Source organism: Eucalyptus grandis, unplaced genomic scaffold (assembly GCF_016545825.1).
Source record: "Eucalyptus grandis isolate ANBG69807.140 unplaced genomic scaffold, ASM1654582v1 tig00007747, whole genome shotgun sequence".
Classification (NCBI taxonomy): Eukaryota; Viridiplantae; Streptophyta; class Magnoliopsida; order Myrtales; family Myrtaceae; genus Eucalyptus; species Eucalyptus grandis.
In genome coordinates, this window is record NW_024096442.1 from 86,660 (window position 1) to 106,794 (window position 20,135).

A 20,135-nucleotide genomic window follows, 5' to 3' on the forward strand; every position below is an offset into this window, starting at 1 on the left:
GTTGTCAAGGTTACCTGGCAACCGTCATGGATACGACAGTTAAGGAGCTGAAGATCGAAGATATCTCAGTGGTTCAAGAATTTCCGGACGTGTTTCCGAAAAAATTGCCTAGTCTACCATGAGAGAGAGAGAGAGAGAGAGATAGAGTTCGTGATCGAGTTAGCACTCGAGACAGAGCCAATCTCTAAGGCTCCTTACTGGATGTTGTTATTTGAGTTGAAAGAACTGAATGTGTAGATGCAAGAATTGTTGGATAAGGGATTCATACGTCCAAGTGTATCACCTTGGGGAACACCAGTTCTATTCGTGAAAAATAAAGATGGTTCGTTGCGCTTGTGCATCGACTATCGTCAACTCAATCAGGTGACAATCAAGAATAAGTATCCACTGCCGAGGATCGATGACTTGTTTGACCAGTTACAAAGAGCGTCGATATTTTCAAAGATTGACTTAAGGACAGAGTATCCTCAGCTGAGGATCAGAAAAGAGGATATATTGAAGTTAGCGTTTCGTACTCGATACAGCCATTATGAGTTCATTGTAATGCCATTCGGACAGACGAACGCTCTAGCTGCTTTTATGGATTTGATGAACCGAGTGTTTAACGAATATCATGATCAGTTTGTGATTGTGTTTATCGATGATATTCAGTTATATTCGAGAAGTGATGAGGAGCATGAGAGGCATTTGAGAATAATACTTCAGACCCTGAGGATTCATGGATTATACACTAAGTTTAGCAAGTGTGAGTTTTGGTTGACTCATGTTGCGTTCCTAGGCCACATGATTTCAAGCGAAGGAATCTCCATGGACCTGTCCAAGATTGAAGTAGTGATCGGTTAGCCGAGACTGAAAATAGTGTCAAAGTTCAGAAGTTTTCTAGGTTTGGCAGGCTACTACAGAAGGTTCGTGGAAGGATTTTTAGCTTTGGCATTGCCGTTGACTTGACTCTTGAAGAAGGAAGAGAAGTTCGTGTGGATAGACAAGTGTGAGCATAGTTTCCAAGAGGTTAAGCAAAAGTTGACTACCGCACCTGTGCTGACCATTCTATCTGGTCCTGGAGGATACGAAATCTATAGTGATGCGTCATTTAGAGGACTGGGTTGTGTGTTGATGCAACATGGCAGGGTTGTTGCATATGCCTCCCGTCAGTTAAGACCTCATGAGCTAAATTACCCAACGCATGACTTAGACCTCGCAGCAATCATTTTCGCTTTGAAGATTTGGAGACATTATTTGTGTGGAGAAAGATTCTAGATCTTCACTGAACATCAAAGTGTCAAGTATTTATTTCTCAGAAGAAGTTAAATATGAGACAGCATCGCTAGATGAAACTTCTGAAGGACTATGATTATGATATTCTGTATCACCCTGGGAAGGCGAACAAGGTTGCAGATGCTTTGAGTCGAAGTCTTGGTTGAACGAGATGATGGTTAAGGAATGGGTTTACTCGAAAGAGCTCAAGATTCGATATTCAAATTTGAGGTAGGCCACCTTTTGAATCTTATGGCCACCCTCAGAATTGAGTCAAATGTGCATATCAGAATCAAGACGCTTCAATTGATAGACTCGAATGTTCAGAAGATCTTGCAAGAAGATACCGATAAGAGAAAGGCTGATTTTCAAATTTCTGAGGATGAAACACTGAGGATCTGAGGACAATTGTGTGTACCTGACGATGCAGAGCTTAAAGAGGATATCTTATCATAAGCTCATCGTAGTAGTTTCAGCATTCATCTTGACAGTATGAAGATGTATCAAAATCTGCATCAAAATTATTGGTGGTCCAGTATGAAGGCGGACATCACCAAGCATGTTGCTAAGTGTCTGACGTGTCAGCAAGTGAAGGCCCAACATTGTAAGCCGGGAGGACTTCTACAACCTCTCGAGATTCTCGAGTGGAAATGGGAACGCACCACAATGGATTTTGTGACGGGCTTACGAAGGAGTCAAAGGGGTAATGATTCCATTTGGGTAGTGGTCGATAGACTGGCGAAGTCGACTCACTTCATCGCTGTGTGAAAGGATCTTGATTTGGAGAGACACGTAGAACTGTACATGTGTTAGATCGTTCGTCTGCATGGAGTGCCGGTGACGATTACATTAGACCGAGACCCGAGATTCACCGCTACTTTTTGGAAAAGTTTACAAGCTGCCTTAGGAACGAAGCTGTAATATAGTACGGCATATCATCCTTGAACGAATGGCCAGTCCGAGAGGACGATTCAAACCCTTGAAGACATGCTGTGTGGCATCCGAGAATCTCGACAACCCGAAATATTTACTTTTGAAAAAAAAAAAGAAATTCGTCTTTGAATGGCCATATGGACAATTGCACCAACGGCCGCATTATTTTATCTCTTGGACCAAACCTCCTATGTACATTGTCGTGACCCAGTGTAGCCTTGCTGAATTCTTTCTTCATGCAAGAGTTTCAATCATGTACTTGTACATAAAGCAAATTGATTATGGGAATATTAATTGATTTCTATAGAAACCAAAATGCCTAATAATTGTGTAGAAATTATGGGCTTATTATTATTTTACTATGGGCCATTTAAATTGGACATTTTGGCCTCAATTTTTTGGGCCCAAGCATGCCCAAGAGGCCCACAAGGCTGTCGACCAAAGGGGGGAAGGAACCGGATGGGGAGCCACGCCACCCTCCATTTGCTCTTTTCTTGAAGCCACTTGTCTTCTCCTTGGAGCCACTTGTCACATGCATGCAAAATTAACAAATCAGTTAACCAAAGAAAGCCAAAAGCATTCAGATGAAGCAAGTGAGAGAGAGAAATCGAGAGAGAGTTCGAGCGGGTGAGCAAGTGAGAGAGAGAAAGAGAGTTCGAGCGAGAGAGCGGGCGTGCGAGTGTGAGCCGCAAGGGAGGAAGAGGAGGATCACCTTCCGCCATGTCCGAGTTGCCACCGTTGACGCTACCGATCCCCGTCACCGATTGAGCTACGTTCGAAGTCCCAAGCCTCTGTTTTTGGTTGCCGAGCAAGCTAGGAGTTGAGGCAAGTGGAAGTTCATCAACCTATGTCTTTGCATGCTAACATTTTCTGGTGAAATGTTGGTAGATGTGAGAAAATACAAAATAGGAAGCTGCGTGTTGAGTTGTTGGATGATAGAGATGAAGATCGAATGCTGAAATGTGGAGGATTGAATGTGATGTTGCTGTTTTGTGTGGGATGGAACTAAATGAGTAATAGATAGAAACCACCAGCCATTTCATGTTGTATTAGGGCCTTGTATTTTTCGAAAATTGAGTGTGAGATGGCTGTGCGGATCAAGCAAGGTGAGGAAAGGGTTGCCGAGGGAAAGGAGGTGGTATATGTTGAGATGAGTGAGTTTAAGGATGAAGGTATGCCTTGAGCCGAGCTGTGGGAGGTTTTTCTATTGATAAGAACTTGATGGAAATGTTCTTAGATGCTGTGGAAGAGACTTAAAGCGTTGAAAGATAGATTTGTAGAGAAACAAATGACTTGATTGAATTAGGAATGAAGAAAATTGTATGTGCAGGTTCTGTTTCGAAGAAAGTTAGATGGAAAGTCCTTTTAATGGTATCTTTTTTATTTATAATGATGAAAACAAGGAAATAAACCATTTTATTTAAAGATTTCATCCATTAGATGGAGTTTAAGATCTAGCTATAGCCATGAGAATGTGAAAACATGAAGATAGGAGTGAATCTATTGAAACCAGTGCTCTGTTTTGTAGAGGACAGCTCAACCTTTGATGATTCCGTGAATTTTCTGTAATTTTATAGATAGAATTTGAATTCAAACCCTTAATGAAAGTTGTAGGAAACATCCTTAGGAATAACATAACAAAATTTGAGGACAAACGGACAAGATTTAGTTGGTGAAACGAATTTTCTTCTGTACGTACTGAATCTGAAAGTTAATGCAGAATCTTTAAAGGAAATAGCAAAGTATTACTCTTTATAAACAACGAATTTGACTTAGTGTCCTTCACGAAATTTCTTTATTTTGGTCTCATCTATAACATATCAAAATTTCAGAATTTTCTGAGTTCATTTTGGAATTATTCCAAAAATTTTACCAGATTTGTGCATTTTAATGATTAAGCTGTTTTGATTCGAAATTGCACAAATTGTCCCAAGGATGAGTTTATCTTGAATTGTTATGTGACATGATGATACTGGCATTGGAATATTATGCAATATTGAGATTTGATGAAGGATTCTTGGGACATCTTGTTATTGCATTGAAAGGTGTTTTTTGGAAATTAAGATGTTTATTGTTGCCGTTGGACCCTCGGGTCAGCAATGCCTCGGGAGTCGGGATGCCCAAAGGATCAAATGAGTCGATGCCTTGTGGATGCCCGGTGGCCCTAAGTGGCTGAATCCCGGAGGTCTTTCCTCGGGAGTTTCGGGATGCCGAGTTGTATTCTAGTCGGTATGTAAATCCGGAGGGCCAGGGTAACCATTTCATGGTGAGCCTCGGAGGATTTTTTCTCGTGATGCCAGGTGGGGTACGAGATGCCTGGAGGCGTGATATGCTTCAGATGCCCAGGTAGCCCTAAGTGGCTGAATGTCGGAGGCTTTCGTGATGCTAGAGGGATGCGAATACTAGAGGGATGCAAACATTGGTCCTCCGAGGGATGAAACCCTTTTGAATGATAAAATGGATGATTTTACTATATGTGTGTGTGGTCTGGTTATATGACTAAGTTGTATGGCATGTAATAGGACATGTCATTACAGTTTGGCCCTATGATCAAGACTTGTGAAACTGGACATGTTGTATTTGATCTATTGAGACTACAATTGCCATTGCATTGAAGAATATCATGATTTTGATGCATGCTTATTCTTTAACTACTTGTTTTTGTCTATCTTGCATGAATCTGGATATTGATGGTAATGCTTGATATAGTTTGATGAATCTTTTACTGCTAAGTGGCTATACTCACCTTGTTTGGAGACTAACATTTTCATATTAAAAGATGCCTTTGTTGCCTGTCGCTCACGGTACTTTTTTCGACGTCCCAGTCGACGTTGAGTGCACATGTTTAGAGCACACTCATGTAGGGATTCGAGGATTGGTTTTCATTCGAGTACGGGTTCTAGTCATGTATGACGTTGGTTTACCTGATGGCCCCGTGGTTTAGGAGTTTCTGTCGGTGCACGTTCGTCGTGATGGGATCATGCTAGGGATGTTGCTGCCGCTGCCAGCCGATGGACCGGGCTGGGTGTGATTGTGTGTGATGGGTAGCAGATGAAACTTTTTGGACCGTCGGCACTGTTTGATAGACTTTTGTATAGGGCTGAATGGAAAGAAAAGCCAAGGGAAGGTCGGGTTATCTTTTGTGAATGTAGCCGGGTATAGAAAACCACGGCAAATTTTGGTGTACCGACTTATGATGCCTATCAAGCTTATGTAAATAAAAGTACTCGGCTTTATCTTATAAAACTGTCTAGTGGGTGTGCATCATTTCAAAATCTTTGGGATAGGGAGATGTGATTTTCGCTTCCGCTATACATTTATAACTACGCAGGGACCAATCTAAATGATATAAATCCCGGATATATAGACCTTCGGGTCATATAAGAGAGAGGTAAACGAGCTGTGATGACCTAAATGGATTGGGGGCCGTTCGAGGGGTGTCACATGCTGCGAGCTTGCGTGTTGGATTTCAAGTGAAGCTGGGAAGAGTAGCTTCATCTTGTTGAGTTTGCCTATAACAATAACTACTAGCAGAGCATTCAAATGGCTCCTTTCGAAGCATTGTATGGTAGAGCGTGTAGAACGCCAATTTGTTGGGATGAGGTCGGAGAATGAAAGATCAAGGCCCAGAGTTGGTACAATAGTCAATGGATGTAGTTGTAGTCATGAGGGAAAAATTAAAGACTGCTATGAGCCGCCAGAAAAGTTACGCAGATAAGTGCCAGAGACGATTGGAAATCCAAGTTGGTGATCACGTCTTTCTGAAGGTGTCACCAATGAGGGGTACTTTGCACTTCGGCAAGAAAGGGAAACTGAGTTCGAGGTATATAGGTCCCTTTGAGATCCTGGAAAGGATATGGACTTTAGCGTATCGTCTTGCATTGCTGCCGAGGTTGGTGAAAGTGCATGACGTCTTTCACGTGTTGATGTTGATGAATTATCAACTTGACCCGACCCACGTGCTAAATTTTGAGGAATTAAACATGGACGACAGAGTGTCGTACGTGGAAAGACCGGTTTATATTGTAGATCGCAAGGAACAGGTTATGCACACCAAGATGATTCCGTTGGTTAAAGTGGTCTGGCAACACCATAGCACAGAAGGAGCAACTTGGGAAAGCGAAGATTCGATGAGACGACTGTACCCCCACCTTTTTGTTTAAAGATTTGTAATGGTTTAAATTTTGCGAATGAAATTTTTATAAGAGAGGAAGAATTGTGACATCCTGAAATTCCAGTTATGTTTTCAATTGAATGAATTGGGTCTTTCATCGATGTGCATATAGTTCTATTCTCGAGTTAATCACTCACGAGATAACTAGTCTAACGGTGGAGCCATTAAGGGATTTTAACGCAATAGATTTCAAAGTTCGACCAAGAATCGATTACTCGACCGTGCTCATCTGTAGAGATCATTACAACACCATTAAAAATCAATAAGGGATCAGAGATAGGTCGATTCGACTGAGATATGTGATCAAAGGGCGGGTGATTCCACCAGATTACAAAATTCTCGCCGATCAGCATTAGACCGATTTTTCTGTAGTTTTGGTACCCTGTGCCCGTATTTGAAACCTCGAGATTTTCATGACCACCGAGAGTTGCCAATGTGTCGAAGATGTACATTGTGGCTCAAAATAAAAGCTACCTGGTAAGCTAGGTCATGCTAAAATCATGCCATATTGAAATTAATTGCGAATTTGAATCCGATTTCAGAAATTGAAAGTTCTGTCATGTCACAATTCATTTTAGGAACGTCGACTCATCCTTCGAATATTTTTCTCCAAACCAAGATTTTTCACGGAAATTCAAAATAGGGCCGTTTTTCTCCAGAAAATTCAGGGGACCTTTTTTATTGCGTTTTTGAGATAGAAATTGGTTCTATTGGTGAGGAAAAATGTCAATTTGGTCGAGGACAGTTTGGTGGAATTTATGGGGACCAAATTGAATCAATTCAAGAGGAAATTGAAGTGGATTTGCGGGAAATTGGTGCCAAATTCGTAGGTCCCTTGGTCCACCACCTTTGGACCACTTCAATGGCTTCCTAGAGAAGCTTGTGGGCTGCCAAGAGGCTGAGGAAGACAACAAAGGGCTGTGGGGCCTTGTCTTGGGGACAAAGGGATAGAATGGAAGCAAAGTGGCCTCCTCCAAGCCTTTGTTGTCCCCCCCTTCTTCCTCCTTAGCTTGCTTTCTCCATTTTCAAAGAGTTTTAAAGCTCCAAGTTGCAAAGAAACCGAGCCAGCCACCCCCTGCTCGTCGCACGCCCGTCCGGCTGTCGCCAAGCCAGCCGTTCACCGTCGCGCCGCCTGCGAGCTCCGTGTGCCAGCCTGCTTGTCCCGCTCATCCTGCGTCATCATGCTGTCCCCTGAGCCTCCTCAGGCCACGTCGAGCTCAACTGGAGCCTTGTTGTCGCCATTCAGCCACCGTCGAACGTCACCATCCACCATTGGAGCTCGTCTGCCTGTCTCGTGTTGTTTCCAGCCCAAGCCGGTCTCCGTTCCAATACCTTGGCCCATCAACCAGAAGCCGAAGCCAGCAAGCCTTCGTGGGCTTCAAGGCCCATTTTGGACCGCTTCCAAGCCTTGTAGGGTGTCGCCGTTTGGAGTTTGTCACCCGTCTCCGCCTTGCCGTTGTCATGGACTCATCGGATTTAAAAACCGGTGAGTTTACTCACTAAAATGTACTTAGGGAGTTAATGATGCTTAAGGGTTGATTAGTTTAGGCTAAGTATGGTTTAGGTACTTAGTTAGAACATATTAGCGATTTAATTACTCGTTTGTGTATGTTAAGTGGTTAGATTGGCTTAATTAGCAATTAGATAGGTTGTATTATTTATCTAGATTGGTTTGGGATTTTTTTTGGGCCCGTTTCCGTATTTAATTAGGCTTTTCTGGCCTAAGTTTACATTTTTGGCATTTAAATGTATTTATTTAATTATTTTTGGTATTTATTTAATTATTTATTATTTTTGGAAATTATACCGGGATAGCCGGTGACCGGAATATTGTGTTGATTGCGATGGTATGATTGGTTTATTTAATTGAGTGTTGATTTGTGCAAATTGAGTGAGAATTTATAATTTTGGGCATTTATTCCAAAATTGGGTAATTTCGGTATTTAATTAGAAATTACCGGGCGTCGGCTTACAACACCAAAAATGTGTTTATGGACTATATTAAATAGTGGGACTTTCTAAAAGAAAGTTATTGTGTTTTTGGCTCAAGTCGACCGTATACCCACACACGATTATTTTTATCGGGTACTTTTAACTTGGTGATTATCTGCTTGTGAGAGCATATTTGCGTGTCAGCTTGTGAAAGCATATTTATCATCAACTTTTGAGTCTCTTTGCACGTCAGTTTGTGAGAGTAGTATATTGTATCAGCCTAAGTGCTTCGATATGTCAGCTCGTGAGAGCAGTATACATTTTATCAGCTTTTGGGCCCCTTTGCACGTCAGCTTGTGAGAGCAGTATATCGTATCAGCCTATGGGCTTTGATACGTAAGCTTGTGAGAGCAGTATATCTTATCAGCTTGTATGAGCTAAGATCGTTATATCAGCTTGTGAGAGCACGATCTATATTATCAGCTTGTGCGACCTACTATCGATCTATATTAGCTTGTGAGAGCTATGATCATATATTGCAGCTTGTGAGAGCATTGACCGTTTATTTTAGCTTATGTGAGCTGTGGTCATATAGAATGGATGGATAGTACTTATGGTTTTGATTGATCATTGGTTGGATTGAATGAGTTGATCAGTGAATTGAATTGAATTGATTGGTTGAGAATTTGAATTGTACTAACTTGTAGGAAGGAATTGAGGTAAAGGTAAGTCCTCTATCTTGTGTGTGCATAGGCAGCCTTAAGGCGTATTTCCTTACTAGTCGGGGTTTAGGGGATGAACTTGTTGAGACATCGTCTCACCCCATCGTGGGCTAACATTTTCAAGTCCTTAGATGGCGGTTCCTCCTAAACATTTTGGCCAGCCGAAGAAGGTCACCGAACAAGTCTCTCTGATTCCTCTTCCTGGGGACCAAGGAGCCTGGGTCTACGAATTCGTGAGATTCATTGTCTGGGTTGATATGGGTCTATCCCGGATGGTACCCCATCAATACAGATTGTGGTATCATCGCAAGCGAGATGGACCCAGAGAAGGTCTCCTATCGGAATCTGAGATCCCTATGTCGGTGCTAGAGATCACTTTTGGCAAGGGTATAGCTGACCCTCCTAGTGGTGTAGTGGTAGACCTAAGTTCCCTGGAGCCAGAGACCCCAGATTCTTCGGTTGAGGGTTCGAATGCTTAGAGGCCCTGTAGCCTTTGTCTTTCGTAGATCTGTAAATATAGACTAATATTGCATATAACCTGGTATGCTTTGTGTATAAAAGTGTATTGTAATTTTCAAAATTTAGCGCCCTGCTTTTCTATCCCATCTTGGTGTTGTCTGGGAATTTATTTATCCGCTTTCGCATGTGCATTAAAATAAATGGATCAGCGACGCGTCTTGGGATGTCGCAATTTAATCGACCACTGAGGGATGGGCACGCACTCGAGGATCGGGGCGTGACACGAAGAAAATGGGCCAAGTACTTTATTTTAATTGGGACATTTAAGTGCAAAGCACGGTGTCTTAGCTAGGATTGGATGGGTGCATAAATGGATATGAGAACCCATCCTCGATATGAGTTGGGTGGATGTTGCCCCTATATGGGATGCCCCTAGTCAACGGATGTTAGTCGCAATAGATTCTGGACCAATGCTCCTTCGAGATTGCCATCTTGAGGTAGGCATTGCCGTGCTTAATGGGGTGAGACGATGCCTGGTTATGCCAGAAGACTATCGAACGTCGAGTAGGCCGTGACTGTTGGGCCGTGATAAAATTGGAATGCATGATTGAGTGTCTTACCCGCACCTGATTATGAGACAAAATCGAGTGGCATGCTATGAGACGTGTCATAATGATTTGGCCTTTATAATCGGAACCCTTGTGTTTATTTAGCTATAAGTTGAGACGTTCCAATTGATTAAGTTTTATCACTGCTTATGTTTGTGATATGAACTGTACTAACATGCAGGGAGGATCTGAGACAAGGTGAATCTCTATGGTTGTGTGATTGTGTGGTTATGTGGTTAGGATGCCTCTAGGCGTATTTTCTTGCTAGTTGGAGTTTAGGGGGTGAACTTGCTGAGACGTTGTTTCACCCCGTCTTGGGCTAATTCTTTCCTTTGATGGTGGTTCCTCTGGAATGTTTTGGTCAGCCTCGGGTTGCTTTTGAGTAGAGCATAGATGTCTCTATTACCGAGAGTCATTGGGTCTATGAGCTGGTAGTGACCACTATCTGGGTTGAGGAGGGCCTACCTGAGAGGGTACATCATCGATTCAGGGTGTGGTTTCGCCATGGACTCAGTGGGTATAGGGTAGGTCCCCTTCAAGGATTTGATATCCCTACCATTGCAGTCAATGCCGCTCTAGGCGAGGGTGCAGCTGACCCTCCTGATGGGGTTGTGGAGGACCCGATGCCCCCAGAGCCTGTGGAGATGGAGTCTGAAGGATTGATGAATGTGTTTGTCTAGTAGGTCGTAGGACAACTTCTTTTTTAGAGCCGATCTTTTTGTAGACTTTTATATATAAATTCAATTTGTTTATAAAAGGTGTTTTGTGAAAATTGTACCTTGCTTTTCTATCTCATATTTGTGTTGTTTGATGATTTGTTTATACACTTTCATATGTGCAATAAAATGAAAAGGTTGGCGATGCGTCCTGGGACATCGCAATTCTATCGTCCACTGAGGAATATGCACGCGCTTGAGGTTCGGGGCGTGACAGATGAGGCGCGAGCTGCAGGTCTCCTGGTCTGGCAGTAGCTAAGGGACAACGGTGAGGGAGCCAGTGGCACGGTAGTCGGCGAAGCACAGGTGGAGTGGTGGTCGGCAGTGAGTGGCAAAGTACGAGCGAGAGGGTGAGAGAATTTCTGGGTTAAGTTTGCCGAAGATATCGCTGGAAAGAAGGAGAATTCAGGATGACGAGAGAGGGAAGAAGAAGGAGTTTCCTTTGGCTTGCTGTTGTTGACTTTAGTGGTCAACAACCCAAGGGTTTTGTGGCCGTTCACCATAGGGACGCGTGGGTGAACGTGGCGGCAGAAGAAATCCTCAATCGGTTGACAAATTGAGTCGACATTAATACATTCTCGTGGCTGCTCGTGGGAAGGACGGCTGGAGCGAGCATGTCGTTCAGCCAACGTCCCTTCCCTTGGTGCATGCCATCTTGCATTCTTCATGCAAGAACGTGGCTCCTTGTTGTTGACTAATTAAGTCAACAACTCTTCATTCGGTGGCAGCAAAGGGGCGGAGACAGCGCATTTCTTCAATTCTTGCATGAGACACCTTGCATGTCTCATGCAAGAACGTGGCCCAATTCGCCTACGTCTTCCACCTGTTGACCATTCGGTCAACTTTTTCGCAATCCCCGTGGCAGCAATTAACTAAATCTTCTCTTTTGTTGGTTAATCGTAAGGAAGAAACGTGGCTGGAGATGCTTGAGGTCAACATCTTCCTTTTGCTGACCAACGAAAAAGAAAGAGACGTGCATGGAGAATTGGGGTCAGCGTCTTCAACGGTTGCATGGAGGAGATGGGCAGCTTGACGTGGCTCCATGCATGGCTATCCAAGGAGAAAAAGCGTGCGTGAAGCTGTGTTAGTCAGCGGTCCTTTGCTGGAGACAGTTGAGAGTTGGCGTGAGAGAACGGGGGAGATCTTCGACATTTTCTTCATCAACTTTAACGTATGCATGGAGTTGAAAACAACTTGTATGAAAGACAACTTGGCGACGCATCGTTGGGAGTAGATGTTGGTCTTGCTTGCCACATTGAGCGCGAAGATTTTAGATGAGAAGCTATCGCAAGAACGTGACGAAACGTGACGTCTCGGTACGGCGATGGTAATGACCAAAAAGCATCCATAAGTGGTGCCAACGACGTAGTCTGACGACATACTCGTCGACCTGTCATGAACTGTTACGTACTTGAGGTCCGGCGAAATCCGGATATCACAGACGCGTCTTGGAATGTCACAATTTAATTGATCGTTGAGGGATGTTTGCACGCTCAGGGTTTGGGGCGTGACAGGCATCTCTTGAAGGCGAATGAAAATGGGGGAAGACATGTAGAGCGACAGAATGCTATGATAAAAGCGTTTGTGATATTCCTATTAATGCCTCGTCTTTGTCTTCAAGCATACTTGCGCATTTTCGGAATAGAAGCTTGATTAGTGAAGATGTTGGCATACATAACACAAGTTCTTTGGGCAAGTGCGTGTATTAACGGATGGATAATGGATCCACCTAGATGGCCTTCCAGATGTTTGACTTGAATAAACCTACTCATCAGTTAGAGACAACATTGGAAGGCATGTACGTACGTACGTACGTATGTATGTATGTATAGTTATATTTCAATTTGAATAGTAACTTTCTAAGAGGAAAATTAACTGTCCACCTATTAAGGTATGTGTTTATAGTAAAGGGTGTAAGTCTTTTAACATGGTAACTTTTCACTGGGGAAAGTAGGTGTGTGCATATCGATGACTAGTAATTTTCTCACGATGAAAAGTAACTTTACTTCCGAACTCCTTAAATTCAATAACTTCCCCTTGCTAATAATCACTATTTATTTAGAGAAGTAAGTTTAAGCATATGGGTCAATTTCTTGGTGTAGTTAGTAATTTCTACCCTTAAAAGTTGCTTGTTCATGTGTTAACGATTCCCCTGTGAAATAATAAGTGACTATCGATATATCTATTATAAGTTTTATGCATGTCATAAAGTGTTTTTCCAAAAAAAAAAAAAAGACGATTTAGTAACCTTACCAAAATGCGAAAATAAAAGCAAGGACAGTAGTAAACTACAAAAATATCAATGCTAAATAATTTGCACTTGCACCCTAGAAAATCCCAATGCACTAGAGTTACACTTTGCTACTAAAGCATTCTTGGATAATTCATACTATACACGTCGACAGTCAATACGTGTTCTCGAATTACCGCATGCTGGAATGCTGAATCCAGAAGCTATACGTCCTTATTCAACCGCCAGAGCAACCGTATGGTTTATAGCTGACTAAACATAGTCTTTGGAACAGAGATCAATTCCTGATATTGGATTATATCGAGACAAAGCAACGGCAAGCCATTCCCACTGAATCTGCAGAAATCAAGCTTTCTTTTGAATAAGATTTCCAATAACTAATCGATTGCAATTCCTCTTAATGAGCATCATTACTAATGAAAAGAAAAAAACAAGAAGCCAGACAATTTATGCTGGATTCAATTTAAAATACTATGGAACCAAAACGGAATTCTAAGCAAAGCAACAGTACTTGAGAATGTGTGTGCACAATAGGCCTTGTGATAGTTTAGTTATGTACAGATACAGATGTAGAATAATGATCAACTATCATTTGAGGCAAAAAGAATGATCGATCCTCTTTAGTTATAGATCTTACCTGTCCGCTTCCGTTTGCTTGAACAACCATATATGTATAACAGCTAAACAGAAGCTGTAAGTAGTTCATCTTCTCCATGTAAACCCAATGCAAAGAGTTTCTCCCTAATCTGTTGCAGCTGATTTGCAATTCCACTGATGCTCATCCGTCTTCCAGGCACATTATATGAACAAGCGACTCCAATATTGAACACCATAACCAAACACTCTAAAAATATGCCATCGCTTTCAAGAAGCCATTGCTGGGGACTACGGGGGCCCAAATGGCTCTCTCTTTCCTGAAGCAAAACGCCATCTGTAATTTCAAGTACTCGTCCAGGCAAAGCTTTTGCGACAAAACTATGAAGGGTCAAATCATCTCTGAATATGTTATCGGTGGGACTCAACCCTGTGAACATCTCCAGTAAGAGAATGCCGTAACTATAGACGTCCCCATCTCTTGAAACCTCGCATCCCATTGCATATTCTGCCACACATTGAGATCACAATGCAGGTCAAATTGGAGTGTGAATCTTCAAATCAAAATATAGTGTGTTTAAAACTATAAGTGTTATCATTGGCTACCAAATATCACATTAGGAGGGAGGGAGGGAGGGAGGAGAGAGAGAGAGAGAGAGAGAGAGAGAGAGAGAGAGAGAGAGAGAGAGAGAGAGAGAGAGTACCTGGAGGAGGAGGGAGGGAGGGAGAGAGAGAGAGAGAGAGAGAGAGAGAGAGAGAGAGAGAGAGAGAGAGAGTACCTGGAGGAGCATAACCAATTGTCCTCTAAGGCCTATAGAGCTCATCTGATTAACTATAGTATCAAGGGATGATCCAAGAAGGAATTTTGCCAATCCAAAGTCGCCAACATGTGCGACCATCTCAGCATCTAAGAGGATATTACTTGGCTTTAGATCACAATGAACAATGGGGATGTGGCATTGATAATGAAGATAATCCAAGGCAAAAGCAACATCCATAGCAATATTTATTCTCCGAATGAAATTCAATTTTTTTAGGAGCTCATTCCCATGAGATGTCACTTTTGGGTGTAAATATCGTTCCAAGCTTCCATTGTCCATGAATTGATAGACTAAGGCCTTAAAATCATTTCCTTGATAATCACTACCCGAGCAAACTGTCAGTATCTTCAGAAGATTTCGATGTTTGATGTTCTTTAATGCCTCGCACTCCACCTCGAAGCTTTTCAAAGCACCACGACAAACTAAATTGAGTACCTTCACGGCAACAATAGTTCCATTGTCCTCAAGTACTCCCTTATAAACGGAACCAAAGCTTCCAACACCGATCAAATTTGTTGAAGAAAAACCATCAGTTGCTTTTAGGAGTGCTCCATAGGACACATTCGGATGTGAATCATTTATCAAACTTGGAACCGGTTCATTTACTTTCTTCTTGAACCAACAAAGATATATAAAACTTAGAATAAGAGCTACTCCTAGAACTCCGGAAATAATAGAGGCAGACAGTATCGCTATGTTTATCTTTTTGCTCTTGGACCTTTTGGAGATGCAGTTGGGGAGGTGAAATTCTTGCAGTCCACCGCAGAGCTCATTGTTCCCAATAATAGAAGTACTAGTAACATTCTTAAAGATTCCTTCACGCGGCAACATGCCTCCAAAATTATTGTATGATAAATTCAAAATTTTCAAGGAGCGAAATGTTGTTAAAAATTCTGGAATCTGACCTGACAAATTGTTGCATGAAAGATCCAGTTCTTCAATGCCTCCTAACGATTTGATTGATTGAGGAATGGACCCGTTGAAGAAGTTGCTCCCCATCCTCAATAACGTTATTGCAGTGCATTGACCTAAACTACTAGGGATTTCACCTACCAACAAATTGTTCGAGACGTCCAACGTAGTTAAAGCTCTTAAGTTGCCAACTTCTGTGGGTAGAGCCCCGGTTAGATGGTTATGAGACAAGTCTAGAATGATCGATAACGATGAGAGACTAATAAGCTGTGAGGGTATGGCACCACTTAGACTGTTATTAGATAGAATAAGATAATCAAGAGATCGGCAATTTGATAGATGTGAAGGAATTTTCCCATGAAAGTTGTTACCCCAAAGATCCAGTTGAATCAACTTCGTTAAATTTCCAAAAGAAGACGGGATAGTCCCTCCCAGATTGTTATAACATAAATTTAGCATCCCTACCTCTTGTAGAGTCCCCAAATTTGAGGGGATAACACCTGAAAGCTGGTTGAAACTCATAAACAAAACCCTCAAGTGGATAAGATTCTTGAATTCTTCTGGAATCTCACCAGATATTTGATTCTTGTCAAAAGCAAATATATTGAGAGTGATGGATAAATTACCTATGCATTTAGGTAACACCCCACCAAAATTGTTCGTCTCACCAGCCAGAAACTGTAATCTGGTGCTGTTAGTTAACGAGCAAAGAAAACTCAAGTCTCCAGGTTCTCCACTTCCAAGCTGATTATCAATGATAGCAAACTCAGCAAGCCTATACAAATTCTCCATAGAAGGTACATTTCCAGAAAATCTATTAGCTTGAAGTTGAAGTGAGCCTAGCTGTGTGCAATTCGATATCGATGGAGGAATTGGCCCCTCAAGTTGATTCCCAAAAACGCTAAAAAATTCAAGATTTGGGAGTTTGAGGCCTATGCTTGTAGGAAGAGTCCCATGTATCTGGTTTAATCCAACATCAAACACAGTGAGTGAAGAGAGATTGAGTAATGAAGATGGAATTGTACCTAACAGTTTGTTTTCTCCAAAAGCGATGAGTTTCAAGTTTGTCAGGTGGCCTAAAAATTGGGGAATGCTCCCACCCAAGTTGTTGTGGGTTAAAAAAAGGAACTCCAGTAAAGATAAGTTCCCAATGAAGGAAGGCACACTCCCGATTAGATTGTTCCAACCCACATCGAATGCTTGTAGCTTCAGCATTGAACCAAGCTCTTTAGGAATTTCTCCGGTTAGTTCATTGTTCCGAAGGTTGAGATAGACTAGGTCTGAGCAATCTGATATGTTTTTGGGAATTTTGCCAACCAATGAATTGTTGAGCAAAACTAGGGTATGCAAGCGGCGCAACTGGCCAAGTTGTGGTGGGATTTCTTGATTGAAGCTATTGTTTTGTAGCGACATCTCCCTTAAGAAGCTGAGATTTCCGATATGAGGAGATATTGATCCGGAGAGTCCTTGTGATTGCAAGTCCAAGATAGTGACCCTCTGGTGCTTGTGGCCACATGTAACACCATACCATTGGCAAAACCCAATGCTATCATTCCATGAGTTGAGTATACCAAAAGGATCTATAGTTATGGCGACTCTAAATGCTAGCAGTGCGAGTCTATCTGTTTCATTGGTGGTGGAGGACACTTGGTTAAAGCACAAAGCAAGAACAATACCAAGGAGCAAGTAGCATAATCGAAACTCTGCAAAATTCATGCTTCCGAGTTGCATGACTCCAAGCGCAAGAAAGCGGGTACATAAGAAAGCAAGCAAGAAGAAACAAGAGGCAGGATCGATGCTAGTGGAAACTGTGAAGAGATTTATTAGGCGGAGTCGTTTTATAAGGAGGAGTCGTTTTACGTGGACAGCTTTTTGAAGCACTTTTTTTCTTTTTTCTTTTCGTTCTTCTTTTCGTTTGTATCATTCAGTGCAATATTAAAAGAAAAAGAGGAGTACCTCTCAGTCAATGAATAGTATCTTCCCATTAAAATGCAACTAGTGGCTCTCTTTCTCTTTTACGATAAGCGGTCACTATAGTGAGTGAATTATGTCCATTTAATACTTTTGGACCATAACTGGTTTCCGTAGAATTGTTTGAAAGGAAAAAAATTGTTGTCGTAGTCGGTGGATTTTGGTTATTATAGCATAAATTCAAGTAACTTTTTGCTAGGAAAGTGTTATTCTCTTTGGGCACTGCATTCATATAATTTTCTCTTTGCTCGTATTATGGAATTGAGTATTTCTCATATTATAAAAATGAGTAATAATTAATTGATACAATTAATGCAAAAAAATTACTTACATGTAGTTATAAATTATAACATGTAATAGAGTTTGACAGAGTTTCACGTGGTGCCACATCACGTAACATAGACACATGAGTCACGCCACATGACACATCCAAGTGAATTCATGCGCAACTACTGAGACATAACAATTTACACATCATTTTATTAAAATTTTCACAGTCCTTATTCTTATTCTTGTATTAGTTAACATAGGTAATTATGTAATTACTTATTATTCAGCATACACAACTAATGAGTAATAACCTCTTTATAAGGTGTTGAATTTTCAGATCTTTTGAAGGGCTTCTCTTTTCTTTGTTTCCGCAGACAAGTCACGACAATAAGTACGACTCAGTGAATGAGAAACTATCGACCGTCGACCGTCGTCCTTGACTGCACTGCCATTCATTGAGTTGCACTACTTTCCATTGATTCTGGAAGAGACTTTTTGTCTTGCCATAAATGCCGTGGGAGAGCCGCTGTGATGTTGATGTATACACATCTGCGTGTATATCGGGGGTGAAATTCTTGTCTTTGGCACGGTTCAATCACAGTCCACGCGGACCGGGGCCGATCACAGCAGGTCAATCACGTGGATAACACGCAGATTCCACCAATTTCAATGGCTGTAATTGCACGTGGTCCAAGGGGTCATTGTCTGCGCAATTACTTCCCTGTAAGTTGGCCAAGAAATTAATGAAAAGGCGGGCCGTTGGGATGTTGACTTCAAGTCAATCAATGTATCGCCCACACCACCACCTCATGGAAGCTCAAATTGTGACATCGTGAATTTCGACCTTGTCCCGATAAAATGAAATAGGCATTTCGTGGTGTGATTAGTTTGTGCAATTGAATGATAATTGTGCAATTGAGTGGTGATTGTGATTTTTTATTAATTATTTCAAAATTGTGAAATTTTGGTATTTAATTGGAAAATACCGGGTGTCGGGTTTTGACCCCAAAAATGTCTTTAAATACTATATCAAATAGTGAGATTTTAAAAGAAATGATATCAATTTTTCTTGTTCGATCCGTGTACCCACACACTATTATTTTACCGAGTGTTTTTAATACGAAGAAAACATGCCAAGTTTGTAATCTTAATTTAGGCATTTGAGTGCAAGGCATAATGTCCTTGGCCAGAATTGAATGGTCGTGTGGTGGTTAAGAGAACCGGTCCCCTATGTGATTTGGGTGGACGTTGCCCCTAAATTGGATGCCCCTAGACAACAAATGCCGGTCGCAATAGATTCTGGACCGATGCTCCTTTAGGATTGCCGTTTAGTATAGACGTTGCCGTGCTCAATGGGGGTGAGATGATGTCTGGCTATGCCAGAAGATCGCCGAACAGTGAGTAGGCCGTGCCCAAGGGGCCGTAAACAATTGGAACGTGTGAATGATTGAGATATATGCGCCGGATTATGGGACAAAATTGTGTGGCACGGAATGAGACGTGTCACAACGATTTAGCCCTATAATCGGAACCCCTGTGATTGAGTGAGACGTTCCAATTAATGTGTGCATCTATTATATGCATTGAGTTTATGAACTGTGCTGACGTGTAGGGAGGTGCCGAGGCGAGGTAAGCCTTCTTTGATGTGTGCTTAGGCTACCTCTAGGTGAATTTTCTTCCTAATTGGGGTTTACAGTATAGACTCGTTGAGACATCGTCTCACCCCGTCGTGGTTTACAATTTTCAAGTCCCTAGTGTAGAGAATTCGAAGCCTGAGGCTGAAGGGTCTGGAGCATAGGTGGCCTAGAGTTTTCTTTATGGACATAGACTTGTGTATAGACCGGATGTGTTTATAAAGGGTGTTTTGTTTAAATTGATTGTCTTGCTTTTCTATCCCATGTTTGATTGTTGTTTGGGGTTTTTTAGTTCGCTTCTGCATGTGTATAAAACGAATGGGTCGGTGACGCGTCCTAGGAATGTCGCAAAATTTTTTACTCGACCGCCGAGAGATGTGCGCACGCTCGGGGTTCGGGGCGTGACACAAATGGTCACGACTTTGGTACTTCTAGCTTAAACTAAAAAATGACATGTAAATTATACCTGAGTCGTGCGTAAAAATTAACCCTTACATGAGATACTGTCTTGCGAATGAAACTCTTGCTTTGTTCACAGATCACAAAAATGCTAAAGTTGTCTCCCTTCTTCCACGGAAAAAGAACCGAGAAAATTAATAGGTTTGCAATTTGAAATTTTACTCTCAACAGTTAGGAACGAATGTGCAATTCTTATGGCAGTAAGATATTACTTGAGTATTTATATTTGGGGAAATGATCATTTTAATCCTAAACCTATTATATGGGTTCTAATATAAACTCAAAACATTTCATTTCTTATAATGTAATTTTAAATTTTTATGTGAAATTTCAATATAGTCTTTTCAATGTTCTTCTAAACTGTCGTTCTCAACAGTGGTTTCAGCCCCAGCTTAGAGGCATCAGAGTACCAATATAAACATAAT

General features: G+C 41.7%; 1 protein-coding gene across 1 annotated transcript; it reads right to left on the reverse strand.

The window, feature by feature from the left end:
- Nucleotides 1-13,729: 13,729 nt before the first annotated feature.
- On the reverse strand, nt 13,730-17,092 carry LOC120290122 (probable LRR receptor-like serine/threonine-protein kinase At3g47570). Its single transcript, XM_039305803.1, has 2 exons — nt 14,423-17,092; nt 13,730-14,131 (listed from the first exon to the last, which is right to left on the reverse strand). Exons 1-2 carry the CDS (start codon nt 17,090-17,092, stop codon nt 13,730-13,732), a joined length of 3,072 nt encoding a protein of 1,023 aa, XP_039161737.1.
- Nucleotides 17,093-20,135: the final 3,043 nt, after the last annotated feature.

Bases quoted from the DNA above. Each gene is read 5' to 3' on its own strand.
- LOC120290122 (XM_039305803.1), bottom strand. From the start codon at position 17,092: ATGAATTTTGCAGAGTTTCGATTATGCTACTTGCTCCTTGGTATTGTT. The intron at 14,132-14,422 runs GTACTCTCTCTC...ATGGGATGCGAG, and splicing joins AATTGGTTATGCTCCTCCAG to GTTTCAAGAGATGGGGACGT.